Below are 17,426 nucleotides of genomic sequence, written 5' to 3'. Positions count from 1 at the left end.
GCAATATACATACATTTGTTTAAGTGACCTCCTACTCACCCCAATCACACCCAACTAAGCACCTGAGCACATTAAGGGCTTTTTTACACTTCACTAGAATTTTATTTGCATGAACCTTCCATGTTAACTTTGTGTCCATCCACATACCTAGAAACTTTACCACTGACTCTTGTTTAAGATATTTATCATATAACCTGAGATCAATCGTGGGTGTAATGTTCCTTTCAGAAAAACAAATAACTTGAGTCTTTGCAACAGAAAATTTAAACCCCACCAACGTCCCTATTCCTTTAATTCATTAATATTTGCTTGTATTTTCCTAACTACCACCTATTCCCATCTTTTCCAGTTTAAGTAGCAATCCTTGTGTCCATAACATATCTTGAGATTTCTTCACATCAAAGAAAACTGATTCTTTATTAACTTGGGCCTTATGAAAATCAAATTCCAAACTTAACAGAAAGTCCGTGGTCATTCTCCCTTTACAAAATCCATTTTGGTGTACAGCTAGTTTTCCACTTGTTTGTTCATTTTTTCTGTGCCATGTTGTATGACATGGGCGGTCATGGTCTTTCCATAACCCTGATTTTCTTAGCAAATTTTTGTACTAAGGTGCTTTGCCATTGCCTTCTTCTGGGCAATGTCTTTACAAGATGGGTGACCCCAGCCATTATCAAAACTCTACAGAGATTGTCTGCCATTGTTCCATTATCTTACACACACATGAAGTTAGCAAAATAGGTCTATAACTAGAAGGATCTGATTGATCTTTACCATTTTTCAGTACTGTATATGGATAACAGCTGTCAATTTCTAGGAAGCAGGAAGTCGTCTTTCAACCTATATTGCATTAAAGAATTTCAAAGCCAATATAAGTTTCGACTCCAATAATCGTGTAAACATTGTAGCAAATATCTTTCCCAGGTGATGTCTGACCAGTGCCATTAATAGCTCTTTTAATACAATAATATAATATAACTTAATATAATAATAGTTCAGACAATGGAAATTTGACACCCAGACATGAACTGGAACATTTTTTTTTCTCGAAAATCTGAGGATTGCTTGCCAAAACTGTTTCTCTATAAGACCTCAATTCGTTACCTAATTTGGCTGATCTGCATGCACTCACATATGTTTTTGCTAATAATTCAGCCAGTAACTGCAACCTTCTCACCAATATACAAAATCAGTAATGCAATGTTTTCTAACTCCCTCCATTTTCTGTATCATACCCCAAACTTTCCCTAACTGATCTCTTTCCCAATACTATCACTGTATGCTTTCCAATACATTTTCTTTGCCTTTCTCACTACTTTTCTAACTAAGCTCTTATATTGTATGAAAGATGAATAGAAGTAACACTGCCTAACTTCCCTAAATCTTTCTTCTGTTTCTTCACAACTCTTTTATATTCATCCATCCACCAGTGAACATTCCTTCTTTTATTTTCTCCCAACCATCTGGGAATTGATACCTTCGCTATTGAGTTGACTACAGAGCGCAAGGTATTATTACTCAACTCAATATCCTCCAAAATTCTACTTAAACATAGATCATCAAATGCATCCCAATTTGCCTTTTTGAAGTTCCATCCAGTGATATGAGAACTTTTCTGCTGATAGGCATCTATTCCCATAGTACAGATAATGGGGAAATGTATCATTATACGCTTTCCAGTTACACACTAGCTATAACCTCATATACCAGTATAAGATCGATAGCAGAAACTGTGTTAAATAGATTTATCCTTGTACTCCTACCATTATTCACACCAAACACTTTTCTTCCAGAAAGTTTTCCGCTACCGTCCCATTCATATTTGTGTCCCTACAACCCCACATACGCTATGAGCATTAAAATCCCCACGCCATATAACCTTATTGTTTCCATCTCCACCTTGTGAAAGATGTGAATCTTTCACAAGAGTTATGAAAATTTATTATCTGTACTTAACTATTCTTTCACCAAATTTCAACCACAATCAACTCATAAACAACTCCAGTATCCAAAACTCTACGGGCTATCCATTTTTGACAAAGGTAGTCACTCTTCCTCCTTTGCCCATTTTCTGATTGCGTCTTATATCAACATAACCTTGTATCTTAAAACTTAGACCAGATTTCAACCAGTTTCCTGTACACGGATAACATCAGGTTTACTTGATAAATCTTCAACAAATTTCTTAAACTGTTGAGCATTAGCTAACAGGCTTCTAGCATTCCATTGTAAGATTAGTAAAACTATTAACAACCCTTCTTTGAATTCTGAACATTATTTGCTCCTTGTAAGGCATCATTAATAACTTCTAGAGTGAAGTCTTTTATTTCTAGATGTTTTTCTGCAGTTTTTAATAGAATTTTATCTTCCCAATATTTGTTCAGAGCGGAACATGACCAAAACATATGAGTTAAAGAAGCAGTCTCAGAATGACATCTGTCACATACTGGACTTATATGAGAATAATAACCAGCTAATTTATCCTTAGACATATGGGCCCTATGAATTACTTTGAACTGTATCAACGAATGTTTAGTACATACAGAGGATGAATTAACTAACTGAAATTTTTTTTCCCATTTTTCGATACGTAAGGTAAGCTTAAGTTCCCTTTCCCAGTCATTTTTAATTTTATTAGATGCATCTGAATGAGTTTTCATAATTATGTTGTAGATAGATGCTGTTGCACCTTTCTGAGAAAGATTTAAATCTAAGATTTTTTCCAAACTATCCGTAGAGTATAAGTTCGGGAAATTAGGAAGGACGGTATTTAAAAAGTTTCTAACCTGTAAATATCTAAAGAAATGAGATCTAGGTAAATTATATTTGTTAGATAATTGTTCAAATGACATGAAACAATTATCCAAAAGTAAATCACAAAATCGTGAAATACCTTTAGTTTTCCAAATCAAATAGGCTTGATCTATAATAGGATAGAAAAAATAGTTAGATATAATAGGACTTGCTAGAATAAATTGATTTAACCCAAAAAAAATTCCGAAATTGAAACCATATTCGTAAAGTATATTTAACTATTGGATTATCCAATTGTTTATACAATTTAGAAGGAGCAAAGGGAAGCAAAGTCCCCAGAATAGAACCCAGTGAAAACCCTTGTGCAGAGTTACATTCAAGGTTTACCCAATGAGGGCTTAAAGTTATACCCAAATATTGGGAAGATATCTTTGATATTATTTCAACTGTTTTGAATATTGATTTACAACCTCATCCTATTACGGCAATTTTTGGTTTACCAATGATAGAACCACACCATTGAACTTCTTCAGCGCGTCGGATGATTGCATTTCTCACATTAATGGCTAAAAGATCAATTTTGCTGAATTGGAAGGAGATTAATCCTCCCACCACATTTCATTGGTTCTCTCAAGCTATGTTATGTTTAAACTTAGAAAAAATCTGAAGTGTTATATATGACCCTTCTATTAAATTTGATCAGACTTGGAGGCCTTTAATCCCAAAGTTTTCTCACATTGCTTACTAACTTTACAAAACACTAAAAGTGCCCCAACTCTTAAAAGTTTTGGGCCCACGACATCTCATTTTTTTGAAATCCTTAGTTAGTGTAATTGGATTGCTATCAGAAACAAGTCCATTGTCAAAACTCAACAAAACCTTAACACCTCCTCCCTGCTTTTATTTAATTCCTGTTTATTGCCTTCATTACTGGACGATAAGCCACTACAATTCTCAATTGGCCTCTTATTTTTCCGTTTCCCAGAAACCTGCCTTTGCTCCAACCCAAATCAGCTTAAATAGCTCTTCCAACAACTGGATTTTGGACTGTTGTGTCCGGAGCCACTTCAAGACCAAATTAATGAGCACAAGGTCTCTTTAATTAATTAGTCCTTACTTGACAATACTGCTTGAATATCACATTCATTGAGAGAGGGACTAACGATTCAATTAATAAGCCTGCAATTTAGTAATTCCAGTTAAATGGTGCATTCATCTGACCGTGATTTATTATTGGTTTTAATATGAATGCACCGTCGGTTAAATCCACTAATTCAGTTGCCATCTATTAATCTGATTGAATGCTCAATCAATTACACTTAGCATGATAGTGTAGTGGTTAGCACAGTGCATTACTGTATCAGTGATCAGGGTTCAATTCCCGCCATTCCCTGTGAGAAATTTCAAAGTCAAGAAAATCTGCAGATGCTAGAAATCCAAACAAATGTTGGAGGAACTCAGCAAGCCAGGCAGCATCTATGTAAAAGAGTAAAAAGTTGACGTTTTGGGCCAAGATCCTTCACCAGGACTGGGAAAAAAAGACGAGAAGTTAGAGTAGGAAGGTGGGGAGATGGGGGAAAGAAGTTGAAGATGGTAGGTGAACCTGGGAGAGGAGAAGGGCTGAAGCAAAGAGCTGGGAAGCTAATAGGTGAATGAGATAAAGGGCTGGAGAAGGGGGAATCTGTTAGGAGAGGGCGGAAGACCATGGAAGAAAGAATGGGGAGGAGCACCAATGGGAGGTGATCAGCAGGTAAGGAGGTGAGGTAGGAGAGAGAAGCAGGAATTGGAATGGTGAAGGGGGGGTAATTTCCAGAAGTTCGAGAAATCGGTGTTCATGCTATCAGGTTGGAGGCTACCCAGATGGAATATAAGGAGTTGGTCCTACAACCTGAGTGTGGCCTCATTGCAGCAGTAGAGGAGGCCATGGACTGACATGTCAGAATGGGAATGGGAATTAGAATTAAAATAGGTGGCCACTGGGAGATTCTGTTTTTTCTTGTGGATGGAACTTAGGTGCTCAATGAAGTGGTATCCCAGTCTATGTTGGATCTCACTGATATAGAAAAGGCCATGCTGGGAGCACTGGATACAGTAGATGACCCTAACAGACTCACAGGTGAAGTGTTGCCTCACCTGGAAGGTCTGTTTGGGGCCCTGAATGGTAGTGAGGGAGAAGATGTAGGGGCAGCTGTGGTACTTGTTCTGCTTACAAGGATAAGTACCACGTTCTCCCTGTGAATGCGTGAGTTTCCTTTGGGTATTCTGGTTTCCTCTCACAGTCCAAAGACATACCAGTAATAGGTTAATTGGTTATTGTAAATTGTCTTATGATTAGGCTAGAGTTAAATCGAGGGTTGATGGGTGGCATGGCTTGGAGGGCTAGCAGGGCCTATTCTGCACTGTATCTCAAATAAATAGATAGATAGGTAGAAAAATAAATACATAGAGTTGAGTAAAGTTTTAATACAGTCATAGATTTGTTTATTCAGTATATTGCTTAATTCAAGGATTTTTGTGACAATTGTAAAATATCAACTAATATGCAGAAACAAAAAGGTAACTGGGACAATATTGAATTAGTTACTTGTCAAAAACATGTCAAGTTATTCTGTACGGTGCAAGTAGATAATTTGTGTTTTATTCCGTGCTTGGCAGGAAGCTTCCTTCAAATTTGCAAGTCTGAGCTATTAATACGGAAAAATGGCCATCCCTTGTACTGAACAATCATATCCACATGTATGCACAGTGTGAATGAAGAACTGTGCTTGCTAAATAATGATCTGTTTCTTCCCAGAAGATGATGGTAATATGAAAAACAGTACTAGAAAAAATATTAATTGAATCTGTTAATGGGGGAACTGGCTAAATGTATAGAGGGTCCATGTGGGATGACTTGAAGTATTGTGTACAGTTTTGGTTACTCTCTTACGGGAACAACATCACTGTACTGGAAAGAATGCAGAGAACGTTGCTGGGATTCGAGTTATAGGGAAATGTTGGGCAGGTTAGGACATTATTCTTTAGCATGTATGTAACATGCTGTAGGGTTTCACTGATAATGCAATGGTTTCTCTGTAGCAGAAATGTTTGGGTTATGACTAAAGATAGACAATAGACAATAGGTGCAGAAGTAGACCATTCGGCCCTTCGAGCCTGCACCGCCATTCTGAGATCATGGCTGATCATCTACTATCAATACCCTGTTCCTGCCTTGTCCCCATATCCCTTGATTCCCCTATCCATAAGATACCTATCTAGCTCCTTCTTGAAAGCATCCAGAGAATTGGCCTCCACTGCCTTCCGAGGCAGTGCATTTCAGACACCCACAACTCTCTGGGAGAAGAAGTTTTTCCTTAACTCTGTCCTAAATGAAATACCCCTTATTCTCAAACCATGCCCTCTGGTACTGGACTCACCCAGCATCTGGAACATATTTCCTGCCTCTATCTTGTCCAATCCCTTAATAATCTTATATGTTGCAATCAGATCCCCTCTCAATCTCCTTAATTCCAGCGTGTACAAGCCCAGTCTCACTAACCTCTCTGCGTAAGACAGTCCGGACATCCCAGGAATTAACCTCGTGAATCTACGCTGCACTTCCTTTACAGCCAGGATGTCCTTCCTTAACCCTGAAGACCAAAACTGTACACAATACTCCAGGTGTGGTCTCACCAGGGCCCTGTACAAATGCAAAAGGATTTCCTTGCTCTTGTACTCAATTCCCTTTGTAATAAAGGCCAACATTCCATTAGTCTTCTTCACTGCCTGCTGCACTTGCTCATTCACCTTCAGTGACTGATGAACAAGGACCCCTAGATCTCTTTGTATTTCTCCCTTACCTAACTCTACACCGTTCAGATAATAATCTGCCTTCCTGTTCTTACTCCCAAAGTGGATAACCTCACACTTATTCACATTAAACGTCATCTGCCAAGTATCTGCCCACTCACTCAGCCTATCCAAGTCACCCTGAATTCTCCTAACATCCTCATCACATGTCACACTGCTACCCAGCTTAGTATCATCAGCAAACTTGCTGATGTTATTCTCAATGCCTTTATCTACATCGTTGATGTAAATCGTAAACAGCTGTGGTCCCAATACAGAGCCCTGTGGCACTCCACTAGTCACCACCTGCCATTCCAAGAAACACCCATTCACCGTTACCCTTTGCTTTCGATCTGCCAACCAGTTTCCTATCCATGTCAATATCTTCCCCCCAATGCCACGAGCTCTGATTTTACCCACCAATCTCCTATGTGGGACCTTATCAAATGCCTTCTGAAAATAGATAAAAGATAACAGGGTTTGGAATGCTGTTGTTCTTTCTTGTGAGTCTGGAAGACAGATTTTCATGGTCTTTTGCAGGGGAGAGATGAGGAAAGAAGACGCGAATGGAGAGAGTTGGTAGACCGCCAAACGGGGTGGACTTGGAGCGAGGGTTTGAAGAACAGCGAAGATCAGAGGAGGTCGATGGTGGATGATCGGCTAATCAGTGAGCTCCAACATTGTGCAATAGACTGTTTCATAACATTGGGCCCTTTTTTCTTTTTTGTCATTTTCTTTACTAACCATATAATCAAAGTAAGAATTATAAAGCTGAATCGTTTAATCGCATATTGTGTATTGTTTGTTATTTCGGGGTACTGATTTGTAATGGGACATATCACACAGCATCCACCCAAATAAGATCTCTTAAGTTTGACTGGGCCGGGGGCTATCACCCCCTATATTAAGCCGCTAGTGGAAGCGAGAGTTACATGTAGGAGATGGAGAGGTGACCTTATAGAAGTGTATAAAATGAATGGTGTAGATAGAATGAATGCACACAGTCTTTTCCCCATTGCAGGGGAGTCTACATCTAGAAGACTTTAAGGTGAGGGGAAAAGATTTAAAAGGAACCTGAGGAGAAGCTTCCTCACAGAGAGTGGTCTATATATGGAATGAGCTGCCAGTGGAAGTGATTGAACTTCAAAGTCCATTTATTATCAAAATGTGTATACTACATACAACCTTGAGATTTGTCCCCTTACCTGTAGCCACAAAATAAAGAAAACCAATAGAACTCATGAAAAAAAAAAATCAAACACCCAATGTGCAGAAAAAAAGCAAGTCATATGAACAACAAAAACAGGCAAACAACTGAATTTGGCAAAAGTGAGTTCATAGCCATGAAATCAGTCATCACTGCAGCCTTGCTGGTCCAGAAACAACATTTACAAGATATTTGGAAAGTATATGGATAGAAAAGGTTTTGACAAACAAGAGCCATACACAGGCAGATAGGAGTAGCTTAGATGGGTTTCTTGATTGCCATGGATGCCTTGGACAGAAGGGTCTGTTTCTGTGCTGTAATGCTCTATTGAATTGAAACTGCAATGAATGATCAGTCACTCTTTTTGCCAAATACCTTTATAAGAAACCTACAGTTTGACTCACCATCTGAATTAGCCCCATCTTTATTTAAGAACTTAAGGTGGCTTAACAGTGTAGATGTTGGGGGAGAGTCTTGACCAAGGGGACTTAACTACAAGTTAAAGAGCTGGTCATTTAAAACTGAGGTGCTTGGAAATTTCTTCTTGCAGCAGCTAGTGAATCACTGGAATTCTCTGCTATGGTGGAATGACAGAGAAGAGGAATTGAGGCTGTTAGATTTTAACTTCAAAACATTAAACTACAGTAGTTCAAAGGAAGACATGGGAGTCCAAGATGCATGTCTAACTTTGTAACATGGTAGCGTAATGACATATGCAATTCACAAATTTATGCATATAATCTGTAATGAATTATTTAAACAAATGAATGCTAAATCAAACAGTATACCTACAAGATTACTCAAATATTAATGAAATATTAATTACACAACAGAGGCCAGTATAGATTAGCCTTTCTTATTAGATGGTGGGACAGGCTTGAAGGCCTAATAGCCCATTCCTACTTCTATGTTCTTGTTTTCCATAGTTTTCTATGCCTAGGTAGTTTATTTGGTGTGAGGGGGTTGGTCTGAGAACACTTGCACATTGATGAAATAACTTTCATGGGGGGGAAATGCCAATTTTAATTTATTGGAAAACGAAGTCCTGATGACAAATTAAGCACTCATTGTATATTCACCAACATGCTGCACATATTACAGTTAGTTTCTCTTTGCAGGAAAAGTTACATGAGCCTAGTATGGTGGTGAAGCTAGTAAAAATGCTTTCACTCAGAGTCATAAACTCTGTGGAGATGGGTTTTATCCAGGTGCTCCAATTTCTTCTACATTCCAAAAATGCGCTGGTTGGAACTGGTCACAGTTAACACGTAGGTGAGTGATAGAATTGGGGTAGTTGAGAAAGTGGGAAGAATAAAGTAATGGGATTAATATTGTGATAATTTAAATCAGTGGTGCGAACTCTGGGCTGAAAGGTCTGTTTTCATGATATATCTGACTAAATCTAAATGTTGTTCTCCAGAAACTGAATGCATTGATCTTTTTTTTTCACAGAATGCCCTTTTCTTGTGCTGAAAGTGCTATTTGTCACTTTTTGCATTGCAGTACACTTTCAAAACTAAATTTCTTGATTGGGTGGCGGAGTGAAGATACATCTCTACCAAAGGAGATGTTAGGTGCTCATTCCCTCCATTAGCCTGTAGGTCACCCTTAGGCAAGGATAGCATCTGTTTAGCCCCTCCTCGATCAGGGTCACATGAAGCCATGGGAGCAGTAGTGGATGGTCATATGAACAGCTGGTGCATATCACAAGCCCTGGTTATGTGACTATTGTCACCAGGCAGACAAACTCTGAAGATTATTGATAATGGCTGGGGTCACCCAAATGTAAAGACACTGCCCAGAAGAAGGCAATGACAAAACAAAAATGACAAATTTGCCAAGAACAATAATGGTCATGGAAAGACCATGATCATGTGACACGGCAAATAACAAATGAATGAAATTTATGGAATGGAATACAACTCAAATGCTAGTTGGGAATATAGTTGCTACAATATTACAGTACCATGACACAAGAAACTAAGGACAATTTTTTCACTAGAAATTTCCTATTTTCAAAATATATTTGAATATTTTATAGATAAAATATGCAATACTGTACATCCAAGACAACATTTTCAAGAGATGCTATTAGTTAACATTGGCTATTGATCAATGTAATCCTGAGTGATTAGTTCATGCATTTTAAGTTTGGATAGGTAAATGGGCATGGAGGGTTATGGTCTGGGTGCTGAGGTATGGAATTAGGCAGTTTAAATAGTTTCAGTATGGACTACATGGGCCAAAGGGCCTGTTTCTGTGCTATACTTTTCTATGACTATGATTAAGGATAGAATGCAGAATGATCCACCTAAGAGAACAATTCTGATTCATGGTGGCTAGACCCATCCTTTGCAATCATGGAGACAGATTATAAACTCTTGGCATTTGATCTGGCAATTCTTTTTTTCCTTTCAACATATGCTAACTGATCCACTAAATATTTCTCTTGCATTTCCTGTTTTTATGTTTTCAGCATTTGATTTATTGTGCTAGAGTAGTTTACAAAACTGTGCATTTTACTGTACATGATAACTCTTGACCTGCTTGATGCAACATGGCAGATGCAAGAGATTGCTTACAACTGACAAAGGACATCAAATAATTTTGCTAGAGAGGAGACACAAGAGACAACAGATGTTGGAATGTGGAACAATTCAGTGGGCTGAGCAGCATCTGTAGGAGGAAAGGAATTGTCAACATTTCGGGTCAAAACCCTGCATCAGGACTGAGCGTAGAAAGGCAAGATGGTCCGTATAAAGAGGAGAAGAGAAGCATCGAGAAAGGATCTTGAAGTGATCCTAGAATGAGGAAGGGTGTAAGAAGACAGGCAGGTGAGGAAGGTGAGCAGGATGGAATTGGGAGACAGTGGCAGATGAATGATAGATGGAGGCAGATAAAGAAGATGAAAGTGGTTGGGGAAATAGAATAAGGTAGAGGGAGGGGATTGTGAAGATACGAGACAGCTGCTGAGAGAGATAAGCAGGAACACAGTGTTATCAGAGCTGGATTCAGAAAATCAAAGGAGGTGAGTATAGGAACCCATTAGCAAAGAGGTCAACAGTAGTTGGAACCAGATGGTGGATGAAGGGCTGCTGGGAGGGAGAATGTGTAAATTAGGTGAACGGAACCAGGATGAAGAGGGGATGGGTTGTGGTAAAACAGGACCATAAGGCATAGGAGTAGAATTAGACCTTTCAGCCCACTGAGTCTACTCAAGAGGACCAGAGCAAGATCAGAAAGGGGTGGGGGGAGGCATTACCTAAAAATTAGAAAGCCATTGGTTTGTAGACTCAATGTAGACTCAATTGTAGACTCATGGATAAATATAAGCTACACTTTACAACATTTATCTTACATTTCATTACACTTGTATCATATTTATATTATGTGTAATGCACATTATATTTTGTAGCCAGCTTTCCATTTCAACATTCAGATTAACAACAAAGTGCTGTTGACAGAAAAGTCTGATTAATGACAAAGACCAACCAATAAAGAGAGTTTATCAAATAATAATAAAATAATGGCTGATTCGATTTCATATTGAAAACAATCTTGAAACACCTTCAGAAATATTGACGGGCTAATTTTCAACAAAAAACAGCCAGCTAATCAATTTTAAACATTTAAGTATGAACCTTTAGACTTCTTATCAGATTTATTGGTTTAATCTGTCCTTTTGAGCTCTGCCTTTGTCAAAAGGAACAGCCATGGTAGAGAGCAATGTCTTTCAAGTCTGGGATTATGTGGTTTTTGCTGCTATGGTGCTTGTTTCTGCAGCAATTGGATTGTTTTGTGCTTTTAAAGACAAAAGGTCTGGGCAAGAATCAACTGAAGAGTTTATGGTAGGAAACAGGTGAGTACACTTTGGAAGCTTCTCATAACAAACTTTGTTAAATCTATTATCTCTTGTAAGAGAGTTTTTGCAAATTTCAAAAAGAACCAATGACTATGCCTCGGCGCCTCTACTTCCTTAGGAGTTTGCGGAGATTTGGCATGACATCTCAACTTCGATAAACTTCCATAGATGAGTAGTAGAGAGTATATTGATTGGCTGCATCACAGTCCAGTATGGAGCCACCAATGCCCTGGAATGGATAATCATACAAAAATTAGTGAATATGGCCGTGGTTAAAGCCCTCCCCGCCATTGAGTACATCCACAAGAAACTGCAGGAAAGCAGGGTTCATCATCAGGGACCCCCACCACCCAGGACATGCTCTCTTCCTGCTGCCATCAGGAAGAAGTTACAGTAGCCTCATGATTCACACCACCAGGTTCAGGAACAGTTATTACCCCTCAACCATCAGGCTCTTGAACCAAAGGGGATACTTCACTCAACTTCACTTGCCCCATCATTTAAATGTTCCCACAACCGATGGAATCACTTTCAAGGACTGTATCCCATATTCTCAAAATTTATTGCTTGCTTGCTTGTTTGTTTGTTTGTTTATTTATTTATTTATTTATTTATCTATCTATCTATTTATTTATTTATCTATCTATCTATCTATCTATCTATCTATCTATCTATCAATTAATCAATCAATCAATTCTTTCTGTTTGTACTTGCACAGCTTGTTGTCTTCTGCACAATGGCTGAATGCCCAAGTTGGTACAGTCTTCCATTGATTCTGTTCTGTTATTATTCTATAGATTTATTGAGTATACATGCAAGAAAATGAGTTTCAGGGTTATATATTGTGATATATACGTACTTTGGTAATAAATTTACTTTGAACTTTGCTTAAGGTATTTTTCATTTTTTTAATAGACAGATCTCTGCATACCCAATTGCTCTTTCATTGGCTTCAAGTTTTTTGTCTGCTATAACAGGTATCTGTATATTTCACTATGAAAATTATATTGATATTACATTGTAAATTGCTAATTATTATTGAAGCTAGTCTGTAAATATGTTAAGCTGATTTTCCTTTGTTATTAAAATGTGCTTTTCCTTTTGCAGATATTAAGTATAAGATTAATTGTCTCATATGTATCAGTGTGTTGATGACCACTTGGAGCTCAATCTCTGTACTTGTATGAATATCAGCTGGTGAATTGAGACCAATAAATTGGGGTGACCTTAGTTTTGGAGTGGAGGAGAAACAGGTTGATCAATTTCCCCTTTGTCTTTAGATCAGCTCTAATCCAGCATGAAACCCATAAAAAGACTTGGCTTAACTATCAGAAAACAGCAGAACTTGTTTGATAAGAAAGACCAGAACACTAGCAACTAATTAACCAGAAATGCAAGTTGGATAGGATACTCTATGCTCTGAGGGAAAAGAATCAGCTTTATGTGCACCTGCCAATGTCCAAGAAGAAGTTGGTAACTTAAGGAATACTAACTCAAAGATTCAGAAATGCTGGAAATCCAGAGGAACACACACAAAATGCTGGAGGAATTCATCAGTTTAGGTATCATCTATGGAAATAAATAAACAGTCCATGTTTCGAGCTGAGATCCTTCTTCAGGACTGGAAAGGAAGGAGGAACATTAAGAACTTGCTCATGGATGGTGGAGAAACTTAATCAAGGAATGAGCAGTAATCAGTATCTGTTAGAAAGAACACTTATATAATTCCACAATTACATCATATTCTTGATGTAAGTGTCCTTCACTCCAATCGACTGCAAACTATTTGGCCCAGCCTCACTGACCCCGTAGAGAGATAAGATGTTATAAAGGCTATAATTGGTCTTGAGATTAGATGTTAACCCTCTTGATGTTGTAAAACTAGAAAGGAACTTCGCAAGCAAATCTGCAATCTCATTTCCTATACATGAGAAGAGGTGAACATGCAAGGGGTTTCAGACATGGCCACCTTCAAAAGGAAGTAAATATATTTGTAGTAAGTGTTTAAGGTTCTCCCCACTATATGCCACAGGAAAGGCCCCTTAAATCCATCACTCATTAGTGGCCAAAGACTTGCTCCCCAAATCCCAGTGTGAATTCCATCTGCCTGGAGGCAAAATGGAGTTGATGTTCACCACATGTTGACACCAACAGAAATGTAGGGAGTACAGTCAAACACTGTACATGATTGCTTTCTTAACTTTATCAATTGAGATAGTCCTTGGAACATCATTCTCCAATTTGGCCATGCAAAGAAATACATCTCTATCTTGTAACTGCTTTATGATGGCATTCAAGTCATCACTGTAACTAGTGGGTCTACAGCAGATTCAATCTCAGTGCTGATTATTGTTAAACAATATTATCCCAGTTTATAAGACTTTTGATCATAATGCCAAAGCTGGGAAATAATTGACAAGAGGCACTGAATGGGACGTGTTACGATGTGCAAAGAATTTCTTTAAATTAATTTTTCAAGACCTACTGAAAAAATTAATATTTCAAGACCAGGTTGACCTGGTTAATCACCAGCCCCCACTTTAAATATTCACTTCCTCCACCTCTAGTGCATTGTGGCTGGAATGTTGCCTGTTTACTTAATGTGGTACAACAGTCTGCTAAGGTCTCTTCTGAAACCTTCAACTTCTATTGCCCAGAAGAACAAGGATGACAGGTATATGTGTATAAGGTCACAAGCCATCCAGAAGTAGTCATGTAACATTATTTCCTCTTTATCATTGGAATAAAATCCTGTTCTTACCTTCCTAGAAGCACCAGGGGAATATATTCATCATAAGCTGTTCAGTGGCTCAGCACGGATTAAATGGGCCAAAGAGCCTGTTTCTGTGTTGTACTTTTCTATGACTCTATGACTATTCAAGCAGAAGAGCCCTCAAGAATTCATTACAGACAGTTACAAGTAAATCTGACCTTGTTATCAGCACAAACTGCAAGATTTTATTTAAATGTCTCTGCTAATAACAATTTAGAAAAACTGTATATTTACGTGCTTAGATGATACAATAAACCTTAAATTCTTAACAACAGGTAACACAATTACAATAAGTTTATAGTCATATGAAAGTATAAAGTACTATTTTACTTAAATGAGTCTTTTCTAACCTTCTTATTACAGTGATTGGAAATCCAGCAGAAGTATACAACTTTGGGATGATGTTTCTGATGTTTGGTTTCACTTGGTTAATTACAATGATAGCCACTACTCTGATCTACATTCCATTGTTCTACAGACTAAACATAATTAGCACTTATGAGGTAAACATTTTAAATTTCCATTTTGTTTTTAATTTCTTCCCAGTTTATATCTTCTGGCTCAGTGCTCTCACGGGGATGTAGGATTTCTAATCCAAGTCACTTCTGAGGGCCACTAACAGAAAGGTGTTTTACTTTAATTATACTTTGCCGATGCTGACACAATTTGTCATGTTTTAGGACACAAGTGGTGGTTCTCTTTGCTGCATTCATCAAATCCATACTAATATTTTAACCTTGTAAATGGCCTCAGCATTACCCATGAGCTAGAAATCTCCAGGTTAAGCAGCATCTGTGGAGAGAGAAGAAGATTTAAAATTCAGGTCAATGACTTTGACATTTTGGCAATGTTTCTGCTTCACAGATTTTGTGGACCTGCTGAGTCTTTCCAGCATTTTCTGTTTATATTTCAAATCCCCACATCTGCAGTAGTTAGTTTTTTTTTTAAAGCACTTGAGCATTTCTCAGATTGTTGAGAAGAAAGAATTTTATTTCAGTGAAAGAACCAAGGCCCAGTGGTTACTAGTACTGATGGAGCTCTGAGACAAACGAAACTTCTGAAGTAAATGCAAAAGCCATTAAGAAAAGTTGTGATGAAGGCACCTTCTCCTTAGAAAACATAGCTATTCATACCTCCCCCCTCAGAATTAAAACATTTACCGGTACCACTTTCTTTAGTGGAGTAGCTAGATGCTACATCTTCCACAGCCCTACTGGTGGTATCTAAGAAATCACTACTGTCACAGAATGCTTCTCTTAGGGAGCTGGGGGCTGTCCTTGGATATCCCAGGCCTACATCTGCATCCTTTGTTGGTATTACAGAAAATTGGTAAGCCATATTAATATAAAATTGGACAGCCAATTTCCATTTCAGCTGCATGACTGTTGATAGTTCTACAACTGGATTAGCTCGGATAGAGAGTGGTTAGAATCTAACCATTAGGTGGACAGAAGTGCATCTTGTAGGGTGGTTTAATTGTGCTCTGTAGGTTAGATATTATGCATCACAGCTCTAGTTAATATGGAAGAACTTTGAAACAGACTTCTTTGTGGCTCCAATATTCCCAGTGGGAATTGTATGTCCTGAATACTGTGCTTGTTCAATTGCCTTTAATTTTAGATTTCTCTAATCCAAATTGTGTATCACCATCATCGTCATCATTGTGTGCCACTTATACATACCGTTGGCCATGGCGGATTTAAAATATGGAAGAAAATGTTGAACTTGAATGGGTCAAGGATAGACGAAGCAGACAGTTCAACTGTGTTTGTTCCTGCCATGTGCTTGGAGATGGAGGCTACCATTTTGTGGAAGTGTTTTATATCCTCCATTTGTCAGATGAGGTTACTTTGCTTTCTGTGTTTTAAAATAGACACAATGATGTTTCAGGTAATTTGCTGGACTGGAGTTCATTTCCAAATGAGAAGTTTTTGTGAGGTGTTCTTTGATGTAACATAACATGAGGTTTGTGAATGTTGGGGTTTGGTGCCTGCCTGGAGTGATTCTAGTTGGTTACTGAAGAGAGCAAAGCCATAAATTACCGACTGTCACTTGTTGGGAAGAGGGCAATAAATGGATGCTGGCCTAGAGCAAAGCCAATAAGGTGTTAAAGGTCAATCAGATGACCTACAGCCAATGACACTAGAATGCAATATTTGAATTGGTAAGGAACGAGTATAAAAGTATAAAAGTGGACACTTTGAGTGTGCTGTCAGTGATAACTCTCAAGAGATCCACCATCGCAAGGAAGAACCCCCATGCCAGGGGCTGCAGAAAGAAAGGATAATCATTTGGCCAACAGAGATCCCCTATTTCAGTGAAATAATTTAGACAAATGGTCTGAGTTGTTCTAAGCTGTTGGTGCGGTGTCAACATAATTACATTGCCATTTGTACAGAGATAATAAAGTGCCAGCTTCGATTAATTACAAGTTGCGTAGTGAATTTCTTAACCTAGTTACATTGATGAATGGTCCACACATACTATGGCCACTAGGAAGCATTCTAAACAGCTACATGTATATATTTGTTCTCATCGTCGTTATGTACTATGTCCTATGATGTAAGCAATCATGGTCTCATGACCATGATTGTTCTTGGCAAATTTTTCTACAGAATTTTCTACCAAACTTCGCTTCACTTGTTTCACTATTGCTATGCTAGTTTGTTAGTTCTATATCGCTATATAAGATCATTTGTCTTTGCTGGTTTCGTCATAAAGGATAGTATGTAATTTTTTCAATTTGGAACTCAGTTTACAGTATTTGGAAACGTCATACAGTGTTGAGTCCCTCACTTAGTCTCTTAGTGGTTTTGCTTTGTTTTTACAAGTAAACCATGCAGTAAAATAGAAAAAAATCAATTATATTTTCGCAGTATCTTAATAGAAGATTTGGACAGATGGTGAGATATCAAGTTGTTTGTTGCTTCATGATATATATGGTAAGTTCAAAAGTACATTTAAAAATGTTCTTCAAATTCTATGTGATTGCAATTGGGTTT

General features: G+C 38.0%; 1 protein-coding gene across 1 annotated transcript in view; it reads left to right on the top strand.

The window, feature by feature from the left end:
- Nucleotides 1–11,544: 11,544 nt before the first annotated feature.
- Nucleotides 11,545–17,426, top strand: part of LOC140714900 (sodium-coupled monocarboxylate transporter 1-like) — a 66,393-nt gene continuing 60,511 nt past the window's right edge. The window contains exons 1-4 of the mRNA XM_073026569.1: nucleotides 11,545–11,648; nucleotides 12,567–12,628; nucleotides 14,788–14,927; nucleotides 17,301–17,366. Of these exons, the coding sequence (XP_072882670.1) occupies nucleotides 11,554–11,648; nucleotides 12,567–12,628; nucleotides 14,788–14,927; nucleotides 17,301–17,366 (363 nt within the window). The 5' untranslated portion in view covers nucleotides 11,545–11,553. The remainder of the gene's footprint in view (nucleotides 11,649–12,566; nucleotides 12,629–14,787; nucleotides 14,928–17,300; nucleotides 17,367–17,426) is intronic.

This window comes from Hemitrygon akajei, chromosome 22 (assembly GCF_048418815.1).
Source record: "Hemitrygon akajei chromosome 22, sHemAka1.3, whole genome shotgun sequence".
Classification (NCBI taxonomy): Eukaryota; Metazoa; Chordata; class Chondrichthyes; order Myliobatiformes; family Dasyatidae; genus Hemitrygon; species Hemitrygon akajei.
This window is presented reverse-complemented; position numbering and strand designations above follow the sequence as displayed.